The sequence below is a fragment of the Antechinus flavipes genome, chromosome 4 (assembly GCF_016432865.1).
Source record: "Antechinus flavipes isolate AdamAnt ecotype Samford, QLD, Australia chromosome 4, AdamAnt_v2, whole genome shotgun sequence".
NCBI classification, from domain to species: Eukaryota; Metazoa; Chordata; class Mammalia; order Dasyuromorphia; family Dasyuridae; genus Antechinus; species Antechinus flavipes.
Window position 1 is genome coordinate 199,571,875 of NC_067401.1, and position 16,338 is coordinate 199,588,212.

The window sequence follows — 16,338 nt, forward strand, 5'->3', positions numbered from 1 at the left end:
TCAGCTGTATTCTCGGGTTGAATGTAAGGACTGAGAAAATGCCATCCGATCAGCCACTTAGAATAGCCAGTTACCTAGGAGAAAGCATCCATGTATATAGATGACCTTGTAGGGAAGAGGGAGCCTTCAACCATGGCGTGAGGTGGGGAAGAGGTGTAGTATTGGAGCACATTCTCGGCGTAGTGATGAACATTGTGGGCCCTTTCCTTTGATTTATGCATTTTTTTTGTCATATCGCTGGGTACGTCTGTATGACCCTCCTCAGACTAAGGGTGATAGTGGTTCTATCTCAAGGCAGTGATTGTGGCGATGGCAATCCGATTGGGAACACCTAGCAGTGGTTCTCAAAGTATGGTCTAGAGAATCCTGGGGATCTCTAAAACCCTTTTAGGGGTATACAAATTCAAAAATCGTTTTTTATTTTCAATATGGTAAATGTCTATAAATATAATCCAGATAAACAAAAACGCTTTGGAGAGATCCTCGATAATTTTTAATAGGATAAAGATACTGAAAACAAAAGTTTGAGAACCACTACCTTAAAGGCTGAGTCTCTGCTGATACCCTCAACACTCCTCTAGATTTCCCTAAAGTCTGCAATAATGAGTTACTCTCTACCTCTCCCCCTCCCCCCAAGACTGAGACTCCCTTAGGGTAGAGAATTTGCTTTCCCTACCCAGAGACTACCCCAGGGCAGAGAATTTGCTGCCCCTATCCAGCCTGAGACTCTGCAAGGGCAGAGAAATTTTTTCCTCCTGCCCCCCCATTATCCCAAGGAGTTGTGAAGGCTTCCTGAGGGCAGGAGCTGAAATTCTCCCATCGCACTGGGAGACATAAGAACTGTTTCTTTTCCAATTTATCTCCCACTGAACTCCCACAAAGCTTTGCCTACAGCAATTAGTCGGGGCACTTTATGGAAGAGAGCAAGAAGTAGACACTGACCTAATGTGTCTCTGAGGAAGCATGACAGGCAGTAATGGGGGCTGGCCAGCTCGCTCCCCTCTGAGCAGTGATTAAGTCGTTAGTGGGTGTGATTAAGAAGCTGTAAGCAGGGATATGGAAAAAGCTTGTCTCATTAAAGACCTGTTGGCACCAAACTACTTCTTAACAAATGCCAACTGTGATGGTTAGGAGCAAAAGAAAGGGAGATGGAGTCTGAAAAATCTTTTCCTCCCTCCTCCCCCCTCACCCCAGGGGTCCTCTGCCTTAAATAAACCCAGCTGGCTTACTCCTCTGAACTTCCACTCTGTGTTTCTCTCATCTCCAGATCTTCTTATCTCAAGGACTATTTGTCTCTCTCCCCCACTTCATCTCTCCTTAAAATATCTTGCACTTCTCTTTCTCCTTCCAATTCCTCCATCAACCCTGCCCATACATACGTCATCCTTCCAGCTATTGATCCCATCCCTTCTTCAGCAATGGGCAGCATCCACAGAGTTGTACCTACTCTTGATAATGGTGGGGTATTTTTGAAGACCGGAGTCAAGGGCATCTATATTGGGAAAGGGGTCAGAGAAGGTCTGAGGATATTATTGGGGTATTTGTTAGAGGAAGAAGGCTTAGTTTTCACTCAAGGGAGAAGAGGAGATTGAAAGGATTGATCTGGGAATGGGCAGATTTTTCATTAGTAAATTGACACTTTTGACCCTATTTATAGGAATCTGAACTGGGGAGTAAAGAGAAAGGAGAAGGGAAGAGAGGAATACACTATCCTTTGCTTGGAGATAGGAAACAGGGAGTAGATGAGACACCTAGTTACCTAATTACTTATGCTGGCATCAGTAAGAGAGGAGAGAAGAAGCTAGGATTGTGTTCTTTCTGGTAGCTAATGAGGATGTCTTTCTGTCCCTGTTTTCCCATATCTCCATTCTGGCTATTTCTCCATTCTCTCCCAATCAACCTTTCTTTCACAATCTTCTCCTGTATCACCAAATTTCCATTTATCCCATATCTTCAATTTCCCATCCCCAACTTCCTGTTTCCTAATATCTCCATCTGTACTTATCTTTACTCCTCCTCAAATCTTCCTCTCTCCCATATTTTCACCTCTCCCAATCTGTCTCTCCTTCCCATATTCCCTCTCCTCAATTCCTTGTGCTTCTCCTATATTTCTCTCTACTCATCTCTCTGTGCCATTCCTCCTCTCCTGTCTCCCTCTCCCCCACATTGCCTCCTATATCTTGTCTCCTCTCATCCTCATCTCTCCCTCTTTTCCCATATTTCCATCTTGTCCATCTCCTTGGGTATTCCTCCCCCTCTCAGTGTCTCAGGGACATGTGTATCGATTCTGCACAACGGAGGGCACATGGCTACATGATGACAACTCCAGTCTACCCTGGAGGGATTTGTCAGAGTGTGAGAACAAGTCAGGAAACAAGGTAAGCTGGGATGTGAACCAACTAGGGGAAGAAAGGACAAGTGGATGATAACAGGGAAGGGGAATAGAGTGATCTACTTACATGTGAGAAGGGAGTAGGACAAGCAAGATACCAGTCCAGGATGGAAGATTCTGGGAAGACATGAACTCACCTGGATCACCATCCACTCCCTACTTCCAAGTTTTGTGCATAGAATTCATTCTGGGTCACTGAGGTGAGGGAAAGAAGGCACTTTTCTATCTTGCTCTAGCAGGAGATTCTCTAAGTACTGTTCCCCTTACTCTGGAGACCATTGGTACAGTGTCCCTAAGAGCCTGTAGGTAGTTGTATTCCTTTGCTTCTCTCATCCCTTCAACCAGAAGCTTATTCTTGTGTTCCAAGGGAGTGAGTAATGGGGCCAAGGTTGGGGATGATTTCCAGACCCAAGTAGACTCTGGACCAGATGTGTCACCACTAAGGAGATGACTGTCTCGCTGGGCTGAGTGGGGAAGAGTTCAGGATTGGAAGTAACAGTCCTGTCTGTGTCCCTCTCCCTCCCCAAACCCACATCCACACAGAGCCACCCTGAGGAGCAGCTTCTGTCTTTCACCATCATCTACACTGTGGGCTATGCACTCTCCTTCTCGGCTTTGCTCATCGCCACAGCCATCCTTCTTCGATTCAGGTAACTACTGGGAACTGGGCAGGAAAAGGATTTGAAGCCAGCATAGGCTAGAGCGGGGATAGGAGCTTCTCTGCAGTAGCAGCCTAGCCCCACGGGAGTGTTATAGTAAGAAGCATGGTAGATTTTGAGTCAGAAGACCTGGATTTGAATCCTCTTTCTGAGCTTCAAGTCACCATCTGGGATCTTGACCCTTCTAGACCTAACTTTCTGATCCCAGGGAATGCCTCTGGGAAGATCCATTTTCTTTTCACTGCACTAAAATAAAATCAGCAAGCATTTACTGTCAATTATGGTAGAAAGGAGGCATCTAGGTGGTTCAGTAGATAGATTTCTGGGCTTGAAGTCAGGAAGGCTTGAGTTCAAATTTCAGCCTCAGATATTTCCTAGGTATGTGAGCTTGGGCAGGTCACATCACCTTGCTTGCCTAAGTTTCCTCTTCTATAAAATAAACTAGAGATGGAAATGATAGCAAACTGCTGCAATATCGTGGTAAAGAAAAGCCCAGATGGGGTCATGAAGAGTAGGATGGAACTGAAAATGACTGAACAACAAAAAGAACATATGCTGGGAATCTCATGTTAGGCTTCAAATAAGTAGATTCTTCCCAACTCTCCATTTCTGGGTTTTTGTTTTTGTTTTTTGTTTGTTTTTAAGATTTCTATAATCTCCTAAAAATAACAATGGTCATTAGAATTAAGTCCAGATTTTAGGAAGCCTAAATTTTTTCACTTGGCTTTATTACCAATTAACTTTGTAAAGTTCCTTTGAATGGGCTTTTTTTTTTGTTTGTTTTTTTGTTTTTGTTTTTTTTTTGTAAAAGGGGGGTATTAGGATAGCTGGTCTTACCAGTTCCACCCTTAGATGTTTGATGATTCACTGAGATGACCTTCCTGGTGTTCATCAGCTCCCACTAGAAAGTCTTTCCCCAGGGTCAAGCCTTAATCTTTCCAGCAACCATTCTAATCTGTTGCCTGCGGCTAGAAACTAGTCTATGAAAGCTAGCCAGGATCTATTTAGGTTGGGGGAAGAAAGGAAATCTCTTTAAGGGGGAGTATAGCAGAGCTGGACTACGTAGTCAAGCATAAGCATGACGTATGTGAAAGGGTAGCAAGAGAAGGGGAGAATAAGAATACTTTATTCATATTGATCTTCTATTATTTTGTTTAAAAGCTCTGAATGGCAGGTGGAAGGGTTTAGAATTGCCCTCTATGCTCTAGAGAGCAATGGGAGGTTTTAAGGACTCTAAGAGATAAAGGTTGTTTTGGGGATCAAGTTAGATGTTTGTAAAGGGCTTACCACTGTGCCTGGCAGGTAGTAGATAATATATGTATATAGACAGCTAGATAAAGAGATAAATGGAAGTTCCCCAAGTCTGACTGTATGCATGCAAGTGCATGTTTCAATACATGACTGTATACAGGGGAGCTCTGACAGCTGATGCTGACCTGCCCTAACATAAAAAGGATAGGAGGGGGTGAGCTGAGGTAAGACCAGCTCGCAGAGGCGGGTGCTAGACAGTAGGGGCTCGGGGGCTGTGTTTTGCCCACAGACACCTGCATTGTACCCGGAACTACATCCACTTGAATCTGTTCATGTCCTTCATCCTCCGAGCTTTGTCCGTCTTCATCAGAGATGCTGTGCTGAAGTGGATGTACGGTACGGCTACCCGACGCTACCAATGGGATGGTCTCCTCTCCTACCAGGTCTGTGGGTCGGGGTGTTTGGGTGTATATGTGGGTGTGGCTATGAGGGGTGGGGATGGAGGTTCTGAAGTATGAGTGGAGGATAGGAAGAGGAGGAAAGAACTAGGGCAAAAGCTAGGATCACACGAAACAATGCCTGCCTCATGGAGCTTACATTCTATTGGGGAAAAACAATTTGTACATATATCAATATATATAAAGGAGGAGGAAGGGAATAAACATTTATTAAGCACCTACTATGCGCCAGGCACTGTAATTTATAACTATTTCATATAATCCTCACCATAACCTGGGATGTAGGTATTAATGTGATCTAATTTAAAATGAAAGAAGTTAAAGTTAAATGACTTGGTTAGGGTCATTCGGCTAGGAAACAGCTGAAGCTGGATTCTAATTCCGATCTTCCTGACTCCAGGCTCAGGGATAGATGAACAAGTAAATAATAGTAGTAGTTATTGTTTTTTCAATTGTGTCCGATTCTTGCATAGATGGATTTTTCTTGATGAAGATAGTGGAGTAGTTTGCCATTTCTTTCTTCAGTTCATGTTACAAATGAGAAAACTGAGGCAAATAGGGTTAAATGACTTGCCCAGAGTCACAGTTCTTGAGGCTAGATTTGAATTCAGGTCCTCCTGACTCCAGGCTAGAGCTCTGGTTTCTTTGCCACCTATCTGCCCTAATCATAGAGATAGTGTCTGGGACTGTTATTAAGCACAAAAACAATCAGAGACTCTCAGAGTAAGAAAAAGTAAAAAGGGGTTTATTATTATCTCACCAAGAAAGGGCATCTCCCATATGACAAGGTGTTTGTCAATAAAAGGGAGTGCCAATTAAAAACTGCAAAACATAAGATTAAATATTTTGAACATAAGCCCCGATCCCGACCTGGCCTTTTCTCCCATTGTTTGGGGGAGTCCAGGCTTACATTCTAATAAAGGAAATCTAACCCAGAAATAAAAGAATACAAGTCAATAATAATAAGCTCTTATTTAAATTTCCCTAGAGAACTGCAATATAAGCAGATATCTTCTAATAAGAGAATTCAAAGCCATCATCACTTTTAAAAGAAGTACTTAAATGCTTATTAAGAGGTGATGGGAAACAGGAGGGGACAAATATCTACAATTTTTAGCTATAGCTCTAGTTGTTATTATAAAGTCTCAAGTCACAATTAAGTCTATAGTTTAAGGTTATATTCCCAGGAGTTAAATTACACACCGTAGTAATAAAGATGATGATGATGATGATGATGATAGGTCATATTTATATAGCATTTTTCACTTTTCAAAATACTTTCTATATCAATCAACAGGCCTTTATTAAGCATCTGCTGTATGCCTCTGTGTTAGGTATTAGGAATGCAAAGATAATAAAACTTAATAGTTTTGTAATCTAGAGCTAATCACTCCCTTTCCCTGTGCCTCAATTTCCTTATCAATAAAATTAAAGACTTGATTCAATGGCTTCTTAAATCTATGATCACATGAAACAGTGCCTGCCTCAAGGAGCTTACATTCTATTGGGGTAAAACAATTTGTATATATATCAATATATATAAAATGTATACAAAATAAATGTCATTTTAATGAGAGGAAGGGAACAGTAATATACAAAGAACCTATTATGTGCCAGCCACTGTGCTAATTATTTGATAATGATAATGCTAATAATTTGATCAAAATAATTACTTGATAATAAATAATTTGATAATTATGATAGTCATTTGATAATGAGATCAAATTTTAGGTAGGGAGCTGACTAGCAGCTGAGGGGAAGGGTGGTAAAAAAGATCTTATGGAGGTGGACTGCTACAGTGAAGTAGATCTTTTTAAAAGTAATTTCATTTTATAATGCCAGAGAAACTAAGGTAAGACAGATTGGTTTTAAATCTTTTAATTGTGGAGAGTTTAAACTAGCTGAGTTTGGACTAGTTAGCTGTATGGGAGTCTTGTCCAAAGCATTCAGCAGCGATCAAGTAAGGCAGGGAACTTAGGCAGCTACAGTCTTATAGGAGAAACAAAGGCAGATAAGGGGGGGTAGGGTGGGGATGGAAGACACTGGGTGATCGAACAAGCCATAATTCCAGGAAAGGATCATAATTTAGTCCTGACAGGATAAGGATCAAGATAAGAAGGTCGAGGGCAGGAGACGTGAGGTGAGGGACAATATTTAAAAGGAGGGGGAAATATCATAGCAAGGATTGAGATAGAGCATCTGGAGTTTTATGACTTAATGGAATGTTGAAGCTTCTTTTCTGACTCAATTCTCCCAGTCCTAATGACAAGGAAAAAGAGATTGGGGGGGGGGAGGGAAAGAGGGGGGAATGGAGGTAGGGAAAGGGGTGGTGAGGGGGTGGGTAGGAGAGACTATAATAATTTTATTCAGGGTATTACAAGTTGATCTTTACTACTCTCCTGTAATGTAGATGATATTGTTATCCCTATTTTACAGGTGAGGAAACTGAGGATCAAAGAAGCATATAATTTGTCCAAGGTCATATAGGTAGTGTCTGAGGCAGGATTCAAATCCAGGTCTTCCTAATTAGCAGTCTAGATAAAGTTTAGCAATCCATCCATTTTTTACTGGTTCTTAAACTTTTTTGGTCTCAGGACTTCTTTATTTACTTACAAAGCCCCATAAAGGGCTTTTGTTTATGATCCAGGGATATACTAAAGCCAAGCTCTAACTTGAAACAGTTCTGAAATTTTCAATGAGCATTTATACCTCAGAAATATGCTACAAATCTGGAAAGCTAAATGGTACAGTAGACAGAGTGCCAGACCTGATTTAGGGAAACTCCTCTTCCTAAATTCAAATCTGGCATCAGACATTTACTAAGTGTCTGGACAAGTCACTTAACCCTATTTGCCTCAATTTCCTCATCTGTAAAATGAGCTGGAGAAGGTAATGATAAACCATACTAATATCTTTACCAAGAAATCCCAAGTGGAGTCACAAAGAGTTGGTTACAACTGAAATGACTAGACAACAACAACAACAACAAATCAAGGTTTGATTTATTTGTTGTTGTTGTTGAGAGTCTAGACTGAAGAAAGTGAGGGAGGAATGCTAATTATGAATATTAAATTTAAAAATGTGTTGTGGGTACCCCCCATCCTAAAAGCCAGTTGTTAAATATTTATTAGCACACTCATGGTTATCTTTATTGATATTTACTTTATCGAATATGACAAAATCTTAGTAGTATTATAAAATAATTTTAACTTCATGTTTCCCCAGACCACACTTTGAGAAACCATTGTACTATACTGTACCATGAAATAATGAAACTGAGTTCCTTGTACTGAGTTTAAGAAAATATAGGGAATGGGAGAAATAAAGTCATCACCTTCAGGGGATTTATAATCTAATGAGTTCCTGGATCTGGGGGCCTCCAAGATTATGTGGGAAATAGGCTTTGCCTTTAGGAAGCCTCCAATTTTAAGATAAGGGAAGATTTTGTCTTTACCCTAAGAGAACTTCCAATTTTAAGGGGAAGGTATTCTTTGCCTTCAGGGAGCTTCCAAGCTTTACAGAGCAAATAAACTATCTGCCCTCAGGAAGGTTCCACTCATATGGAGTATACATAGTCCCTATGCTTAAGAAACCTTCAGAGGTGGTGGAGGAAGTGGGGGAAAGTCGGTCTAGTTCTTGCCCTCCTGAAGCTCTAAGTATGGTGGGGAAGACACAGATCCTAGACTAGGGAATATACCGATTTACTGCAGCAAAGACTTATTCAGCCATGAGCACTAATATGGATCTTGCCCCTCTACAGGAGTCCCTGAGCTGCCGCCTGGTGTTTATCATGATGCAGTATTGTGTGGCCGCTAATTACTACTGGCTTCTGGTGGAGGGCATCTACCTGTACACCCTACTTGTGCTGTCTGTCTTCTCTGAACAGAGGGTCTTCAGACTCTACGTGTTCATTGGCTGGGGTAAGGGGGTGTGTGGAGGAAGGAGGCTGGTGACTGGGGGATCCTGAGGAGACCTTGCTGCTCGGAAGTATGAGGCAAAAACCATGTTGGAAAGTGGAGACTTGTAAAATAGTCATATCCCACCTGCCTGTTCCCACACTGTTGGATCATGAGTCTTTAAGGTTTCATCCACCACTTCTACCCCCATCCCTATCTAATAGAACTTTATACCAAAAGTTGAGGAGAAGATACAAAAATAAATGAAATAGTCCTGTGAACTTACAGTTAGGAATAGGATAAAAGTTGAGCACATTTCTTTGGAACATGGTAATCTGAGTATTTAACAACTAGCATTTCTGCTGTGTTTTAAATTTTATAAACAATTCCTTACAACAAACTGGTGAGGTAGATAACACAGTTATTTGGGGAGGTTGAATGGAGTAGGAGAGCGAGAACATGATTACAGTGGGAGGACCGATCAGTGTGAAAATTCTCTTCACTGATTCAGATCTGTTGTGCTTTACAATTTATAGGTAAGAGAGATGCCTGGAGCAAAAGTTTAAATGACTTACACTAAGTCATACAGCCAGTATATGTCATAGGCAGGACTTGGCTCCAGTCTTTGCAATCCTGAAGGAACTAGAGAAGTAGTACTTTCCTCTCCTGACTCTTAAGCTAGTTCATGCCTTGCTACCCCCATCCCCACTATCACATTCTTTTTGGAATGTCTGACCTCCACTTCCCTACTTCACTAGGTGTTCTTGCAAGAAGAGCCCCCTACCTTCATCTGTCTGACTTCTTCTGCTCCCACTCAAGGTCATCATCCTCATCCAAAAATCCCTTCTTCCTACAGGGAGGTCACCTGTCCAGATTCTTTTTTTACTGTTCAATTGGGTCAAAGGAATGGCCAACACTAGCAGCTGGGAATAAGAAAAAGGGAGTTTCTGCACAGGATAGGACATTGTAGTCCCACAGTGTAATATGTCAATGTTATACTTCGGGGGAGGGTTGCATTTGAGGAGGAAGGGATCTCTTGAGAGAGTCTGAGGCCACAGGTATGTTTTTCTTTCTTTTGTCCCACCTGGAGAAGGTGAGAAGACTGCCTCAGCTTCTTCCATAACCCAACAAGATCTTCTATCCCTGCAGAGTTAGAATGGAAGAGGAGGAAAAATGGATGGAAGGGGAGGTCTGGGGAAATTGAAATGGCTGAGGTAGCTGAGATGACTGATGGGAGGCCTGAAGCAAGAGACTGTGGGGTGGTGGGGGTGACTGGAAAGGAGCAATGGATATGAATGGAGCCCAGCTGGAAATGTTTTAGCCAAAAAAGTTTGCTGAGAATGATTGTGCCCTTTTTTTTGCTGGAACATTTCTGGTTGTGTTTCTGCCTTTCACCAAGCAAAGACTCACCTGAGAGAAGCAGGAGGAGGGCTACGTTGGGGGATAATGGGAAGTGGGCTGAGAAATGAAACCTGAGTTCAAATATGACTCAAATACTTATTAGCTGGGTGATCCTTGACAAGGCACTTCTCAATTTTTTCAACTGTAAAATGGAGGTAATAATGTTACCTACCTCACAGGGTTGTTGTGAGGATCAAGTGAGATGATATTTGTAGAAATGCTTAACAGGCTCCCTGACATACAGCAGATGCCTATTAAATGCTTATTCCTTTCCTTCCTTGAACTGAGAAAACTTAGAGGGTGACATCAATTCTGTCCCCTTCCACCTTATCTCCCTATTCTCTTATATGTATCCCCAGCTTATTCTCCTCTCCCAATCTGTCCCCTCTTGATATGTCTCCCACCAGTGTCTGTGGCTTCAGTCACCCTATGCCCTAGTCTCAGAGTATCAGAACCTCTTCCTCTTGCACTCCCACCACACATCAGTCAACTCCTCACCCTTTCTTCAAAAGAATAATGGTGCCGGGGCAGCTAGGTGGTGCAATGGATAGAGCACCAGCCCTGAAGTCTGGAGACCTTAGTTCAAATCTGGCTTCAGACACTTAAGGCTTCCTAGCTGTGCAACCCTGGGCAAATCACATAACCCCAATTGCCTCAGCCAAAAAAACAAAAAAACAAAAAAACAAAAAAACAAACCAACAACAGTGCCCTGGAAAGAATACTGGATGATTTTCAATCAGAAAAAAAACTGGATTTTAGTACTATTTCTGCCATTTACTGTCTGAGCGCTTAGCTTAGTGCCTGACACATAGTAGATGCTTAATAAATGTTTATTGACTTTAATTGATTTGACTTGAGTGAACATGGGCCAATTGTTTTCTCTCTCTGGGTTTCAGTCTTCTCACAAAAAAACAAAGGAGTAGATTATCAAGAGACTTTATTTTTTGTATGTCCTAGGCTGGGATATACTGGTAGATGTTTAACATCCAGCTCTCTGAGAGAGAGGAGGAAGTAGTAGTCTATAGGACATGTTTTTAAGTTTGATCTGCATTACTTACATTTTCTCCTTAGCATTTCTTCCTTAAGTCTGGAGAATCAACAAAACAATAAATCGAGTTCTGATTTGAAATGTTTGGTGATTTTAGAGGTGTAAATGTTCACATGAAAATTTGATAATCCCCTTCTCCAAGGACTGGTTAGAGCTGGCTCCAGCTTACCCCTGATCCTGAATTTCTTTGGCATCTTTCTCCAAATAATGTTTTTAAATGCATAAAACTGAATACATAGGATTACAAAGGAAAGCATTTCTACTGAAACATTAATCATTAAGAAAAGTTTCACTGAATCAAGTTTAGAACCCCTGGACTAGATAATATCTAAGCTTTTGTTTCTTAGGTCTGCCTCTTCTTCCTTGTTCTTGTTGCCAACATACTAGCTCAGATCATCCTCTGTCCTAAACTATTGTTAACAGTCAGTCTCCTAACTGATTCTCTGGGAGCCTTCCAGGCTCTCCTTACTTCAATTCTCTCTGCACCAAATGGGCAGATTAATCTTCCATAAACATTATTTCCACATGTCATTCACTTATTCAAAATCTCATGGCCTTCTATTGTCCACGCAATCAAATCCAGACTGTTTCACTTGTCATTCAAAGCCCTCTCCAACCTAGCACTATTTTTCTAGGCTCATTTCTTACCAGTGTTCTCTGTGGATTCTGCTCAAGTGATTTGCTCTTGCCTGTCTCTTTGTTCTTCCAACCTGGCTCAGTATTACTCCAGTCTTCTTGACAGTTCATTAGACCTTTGACGTGTTCTTTTGTAAATTCTTATCCTATATATTGCCTGTCCCTCTTTGACTAGATCTAGAACTGCCTAAGGGTAACAAACCAAGCATTTGTTAAGCTATATGCAAATTACTGTGCTAGGTCTTGAGAAAACAAAGACAAAAACAAAAACAGAAATTTTAAGTCCCTTCCCTCAGGAGTTCACATTCTAAGGGATGAAGGAAGATGTTCAACAGATGATGATATAAGGATGGAGCTCTGGAGAGAGATGAGACGGGTGTCATCTGCATAGAGATGATAATTGAATCCATGAAAATTGGAAAGATTATCAAGAAAGAGAATCTAAAGAAAAGAGAGGACTCCAGGCAGAGCCTTTGTGAAGAGTACTTGGACGGGACATGGAGGGAGGATCTGGAGCCCTGAAAAGGAGGTGCCAGATAGGAAGAGAACCAGGAGAGAGCAATGTCATGAAAAACTAGAGAGGGGAAAATGGGAAGCAACAGTGTCAAATGCAACATGGAGGTCAAGAAGGATGATAGAAGAGATCTTCCGAATTAGCAATTAAGAGATCACTGGCAGTTTCATTGGAGAGAGGAGGTCAGAAGCTATATGCAAGAGTTGAAAAATAGGAGGGAAAACAGGAAAGCTCATCAGCTTGGGAACTAACACAGAGTAAGGAAATGACCATCCTCCTCATTACAGAATTATGGAAACAGAAGGAACCTAAGAGAGCCACTTAGCCCAAAATTAAATATTTCGGGTTTGTTTTTAATTTTTCTATTGACACTACTACCCAAGATTTGTTCATCTGATACATTATTTGCGTGAACAAAACAAAGCAAAACATCTCTAAATTTCTCCCTTATACCTCCCTCCCCACCATTTCTCTCCCCTAGTCTCCTAGACCTGGATTCCTAGAAAGTCATCAAAGCTCAGTGGAAGGAATCAGTTCAAATCCTAATTGTCTACATCAGTGCTTCTTAACTTGGGACTCCTTTTTACCTGAGACACTTTTATATGACCCCGGGTATGTAAGCATATAAAATAGGAATATGAATCAAATATTTACTGAAGATAAATCATAATTTTTCAATTGCCACATTCAGTTGTAAGACCTCATATGGGGTTGTGAACCACAATTTAAGAAGCTGGAATCTACATGACCTTGAGGAAATTTACTCATCTATTCCAAGCCTCCCTTTCTTCATCTTTAAATGAAGGGGTTGGATTAAATGAATTCCAAACTCTTCCCAGTTGTTAATCTTTGATCCTATGATCCCTGCAGCCTAATCTGCCAGGAGTTCCTTGAGGTCGACAGGAGGAGAGTAAACTGTTAGGACTTAGTTAAGATAAGTTTGACCAGTCCCTCTCTGGCTGATAGCCAAGGCAAAGCTCTCTTAAAGGTGCATGAGACAAACCACAGGATATCTGTCCCTTCTGGGAAATAGTGTCATCTTTGTTAATGGCCTATCATTATGGAGACCAGAATGCAGGCAAAGGCAGTGGAGAAGGCCTGGGAGAAGATAGAGAGACCAGGTATCAAAAGGGTTTCATGGTTGGTAGGAAGACTATAAGGAAAACAAAGCATTCTTAATTTCCTTATCCGGAACATTTGAAAAAGAGAGCAATTGTTCAGATGAAGAAGAAATAGCAAGCAGGTATAGGCAATCTCCCACACAATCTACCTGACCAAATAATAACCTTTATCTCTCAAGTTTCTTTTTTCACTTCAATGGAGAAGATATTCCAGAGAGAGAATCCAGTGGAGACCCCAAAAGGACAGTCAACCTTGCAAGTTAAAACAGTTTGAGAAATTATTGGCTGCTGTTAAAGTTAAATTTTTAAAAATCAAGTGATATTTTATGTTTTGTACCTCTCCTTCACATCCAAATCTATTTTTTGCTTCCCTTTCTATTCCAAAGCAATCCTTTGTAATAAAAAAGAACAAGGAAAAAAATAGCAAAACCTATTAACACCAATCAAGTATACGCAGCATTCTATACTCATAGATCCTAACTCTACAGAGAAGGGAAGAAAGTACATTTCCTCATGGTTTCTTCAAAACCAGGTATGGTCATTATCATTAGGTAGATTTCAGAAATGAGGATTTTTCAGGAGAAGCTCACCAAACCCCAATCCCATGTTTAATCACTGCCAAAGCAACTGTGTAGGTTGTAGCCATACAGTATGGTTTGGTAGCTTTAAGAGAAAACTAAGTGCCAGGGAATTATTGCTTTCTGAATGAGTTTAATTTTCTTCCCAATTGAAATTTCACTCTACTCCCCACTCCCCAGTCATAACCCCTTTCCCCCAGCCTGGTTTCTCTATTTTCTAAGTGGAAAAAAAATGATCAATCCACTTGAGAGTTGGCAATGTTTCCAAGTCAGGGCAGGATTTCTGTGTGTTTAAAAAAACATTAACAACAAGAAAAGAAGTCTTTGTTAAGGAGATGTTGCAACTGCAAAGCTCACTAGGCCTGTTTACCAGGGTACCTAATCTCTAACTATTGCTGCCTTCTCTTTCTCTACCTCCATCCCTATTCCCACTACCATCATCTTACTCTGGATAAGGGGCAGTCTACTAAAAAGCATTACTCAGAGGATTGAAGATTTGGGAAGAGAAGAAAAAAGAAGTAACCTTGGACATGTCTTTTGTCCACAAATGACTTGGAGTCCATCACATCTGTCCTCCAATATCCAGGAAGAACTTTCTTTTAAAAACAAGGATTGAATAATAGAATGGGACCATAGACTTGAATGAATAATGAAAATGAATGAATAATAGATTTGAAATCAGAATATTACAGTTCAAATCTTACCTCAGGCTCAGTGGCTGTATGACTTTGAAAAAGGAAATCTATACCACTCTGGGTCTCAATTTCCTGAGAAAATGGGGATGATGATACCTTGTGTACTTCACAAATTTATAGTGAGGAAAGTGTTTTATAAACACGAAAGCACTATAATAATGTGATCCCTTATTTTTTAAAAAAATGGTCATTTTTTTCTTGGATCCTGTCCCATACATAAAGATGATCAGGAAAAAAGGTTTTCTGATTTTGATGGTGGTGATAGTGACAATAATAATGAAGACTAAGAATTAAGATTTCCTGTCTCAGAAATATCTTCTGATTTAAATAATTGAAGAGATATTTGGCTATCAGTATGATTAAAAATCTTTGGTTTCAGATGTGTCTAACTGTCTATGATTCCATTTAAAAGTTTTCCTGGAAAAGATACTGACGTAGTTTGCCATTTCCTTTTCTAGATCATTTTACAGATGAGGAAACTGAGGCAAACAGGGTTAAATGACTTGGCCTAGGGTCACACCTCAGGCTTGTGACTGAGTTCAAATTTGAACTCAGGTCCTCCTGACTCTAGTCAGCACTCTATTACACTGTGCCACCTAGTTGCCCCTAAAATTATTATACTACCTAAATTAATTTTTTAAATTTAGTGCCAGACTACCAAGGATTATTTTATGTTACTAATTAAAACAGGGAATGGGACAGGATCTATGATTTCACTGATAAAGAGAATGCCCAGGCAAGGAAATTCTGGCTATCAATGTTTATTGGCACTTTCTATATAACTTAGAGTCTCAGCAAGTGCCTAGAGCACTAAGTGATTATAGTGACTTAACCAATGTGTCAGAGGCATGAAAAAACCATATCTTCATGACTCCCTAGGTGCTATGTTACAGCTGCCTCTTAACAGTTTGTGGCATAGTAGAGAGAGAGAACTAACCCTAAAGGATCTGGCCACAAATACTAGCTGTGTGATTTGGCTAAGTCATTTAATCACTCCCTGCCTCAGTTTCCTCAACTGCAAAATGGATGGAGAGACAGTGATAATAAGACCTACCTCCCAAGACTGTTGTGATGATCAAATGACATAATATTTGTAAAGAACTTGGCACATAGTCGGCACTTAACAAATTCTTGTGTCTTTCCCTTCACCTACACAAATAAATATTAATGTTTAAATATTTTATTTATATTGTCACTTAATAAATTGTATATATATTAGATGTTAAATATCATTGTAAATATTAAACAAATAAAAGAAATATCCCATGGAAAGAAAGGCCATAAAGACATATACAGAACATACCCATGCCTATACACCTAAATATACATCTTTACCTTTTCTGAAAATAGACAACAGATAGAAAGTCTCACAGAGAAAGAGACAGAAGAGATTCAGAGACGTCAATACATGAACATAATCAGAAAGATTCATAAAAACACAGTCTAGAGAGAGATACATAAGTGTAGACATCACTAAGTCTCAGTCTTAATAATGAAGTCTCCATCTTGAAGTCTGATGATGGGTGGATAATTTGATAGCTATATGTACACACACACACACACACACACACACACATGAATATACCCTATTTGTAATGTATTACATAAATATATTTATATACATGTGTGTATATACATACATATATCACCAGACTCCAAGATGGAAAGATTATATATACACATACAGAC

General features: G+C 40.3%; 1 protein-coding gene across 1 annotated transcript in view; it reads left to right on the plus strand.

The window, feature by feature from the left end:
• GLP1R (glucagon like peptide 1 receptor) overlaps positions 1-16,338 on the plus strand; it is a 73,860-nt gene that overhangs the window by 44,095 nt on the left and 13,427 nt on the right. The window contains exons 4-7 of the mRNA XM_051996877.1: positions 2,263-2,378; positions 2,936-3,042; positions 4,592-4,745; positions 8,521-8,680. Of these exons, the coding sequence (XP_051852837.1) occupies positions 2,263-2,378; positions 2,936-3,042; positions 4,592-4,745; positions 8,521-8,680 (537 nt within the window). The remainder of the gene's footprint in view (positions 1-2,262; positions 2,379-2,935; positions 3,043-4,591; positions 4,746-8,520; positions 8,681-16,338) is intronic.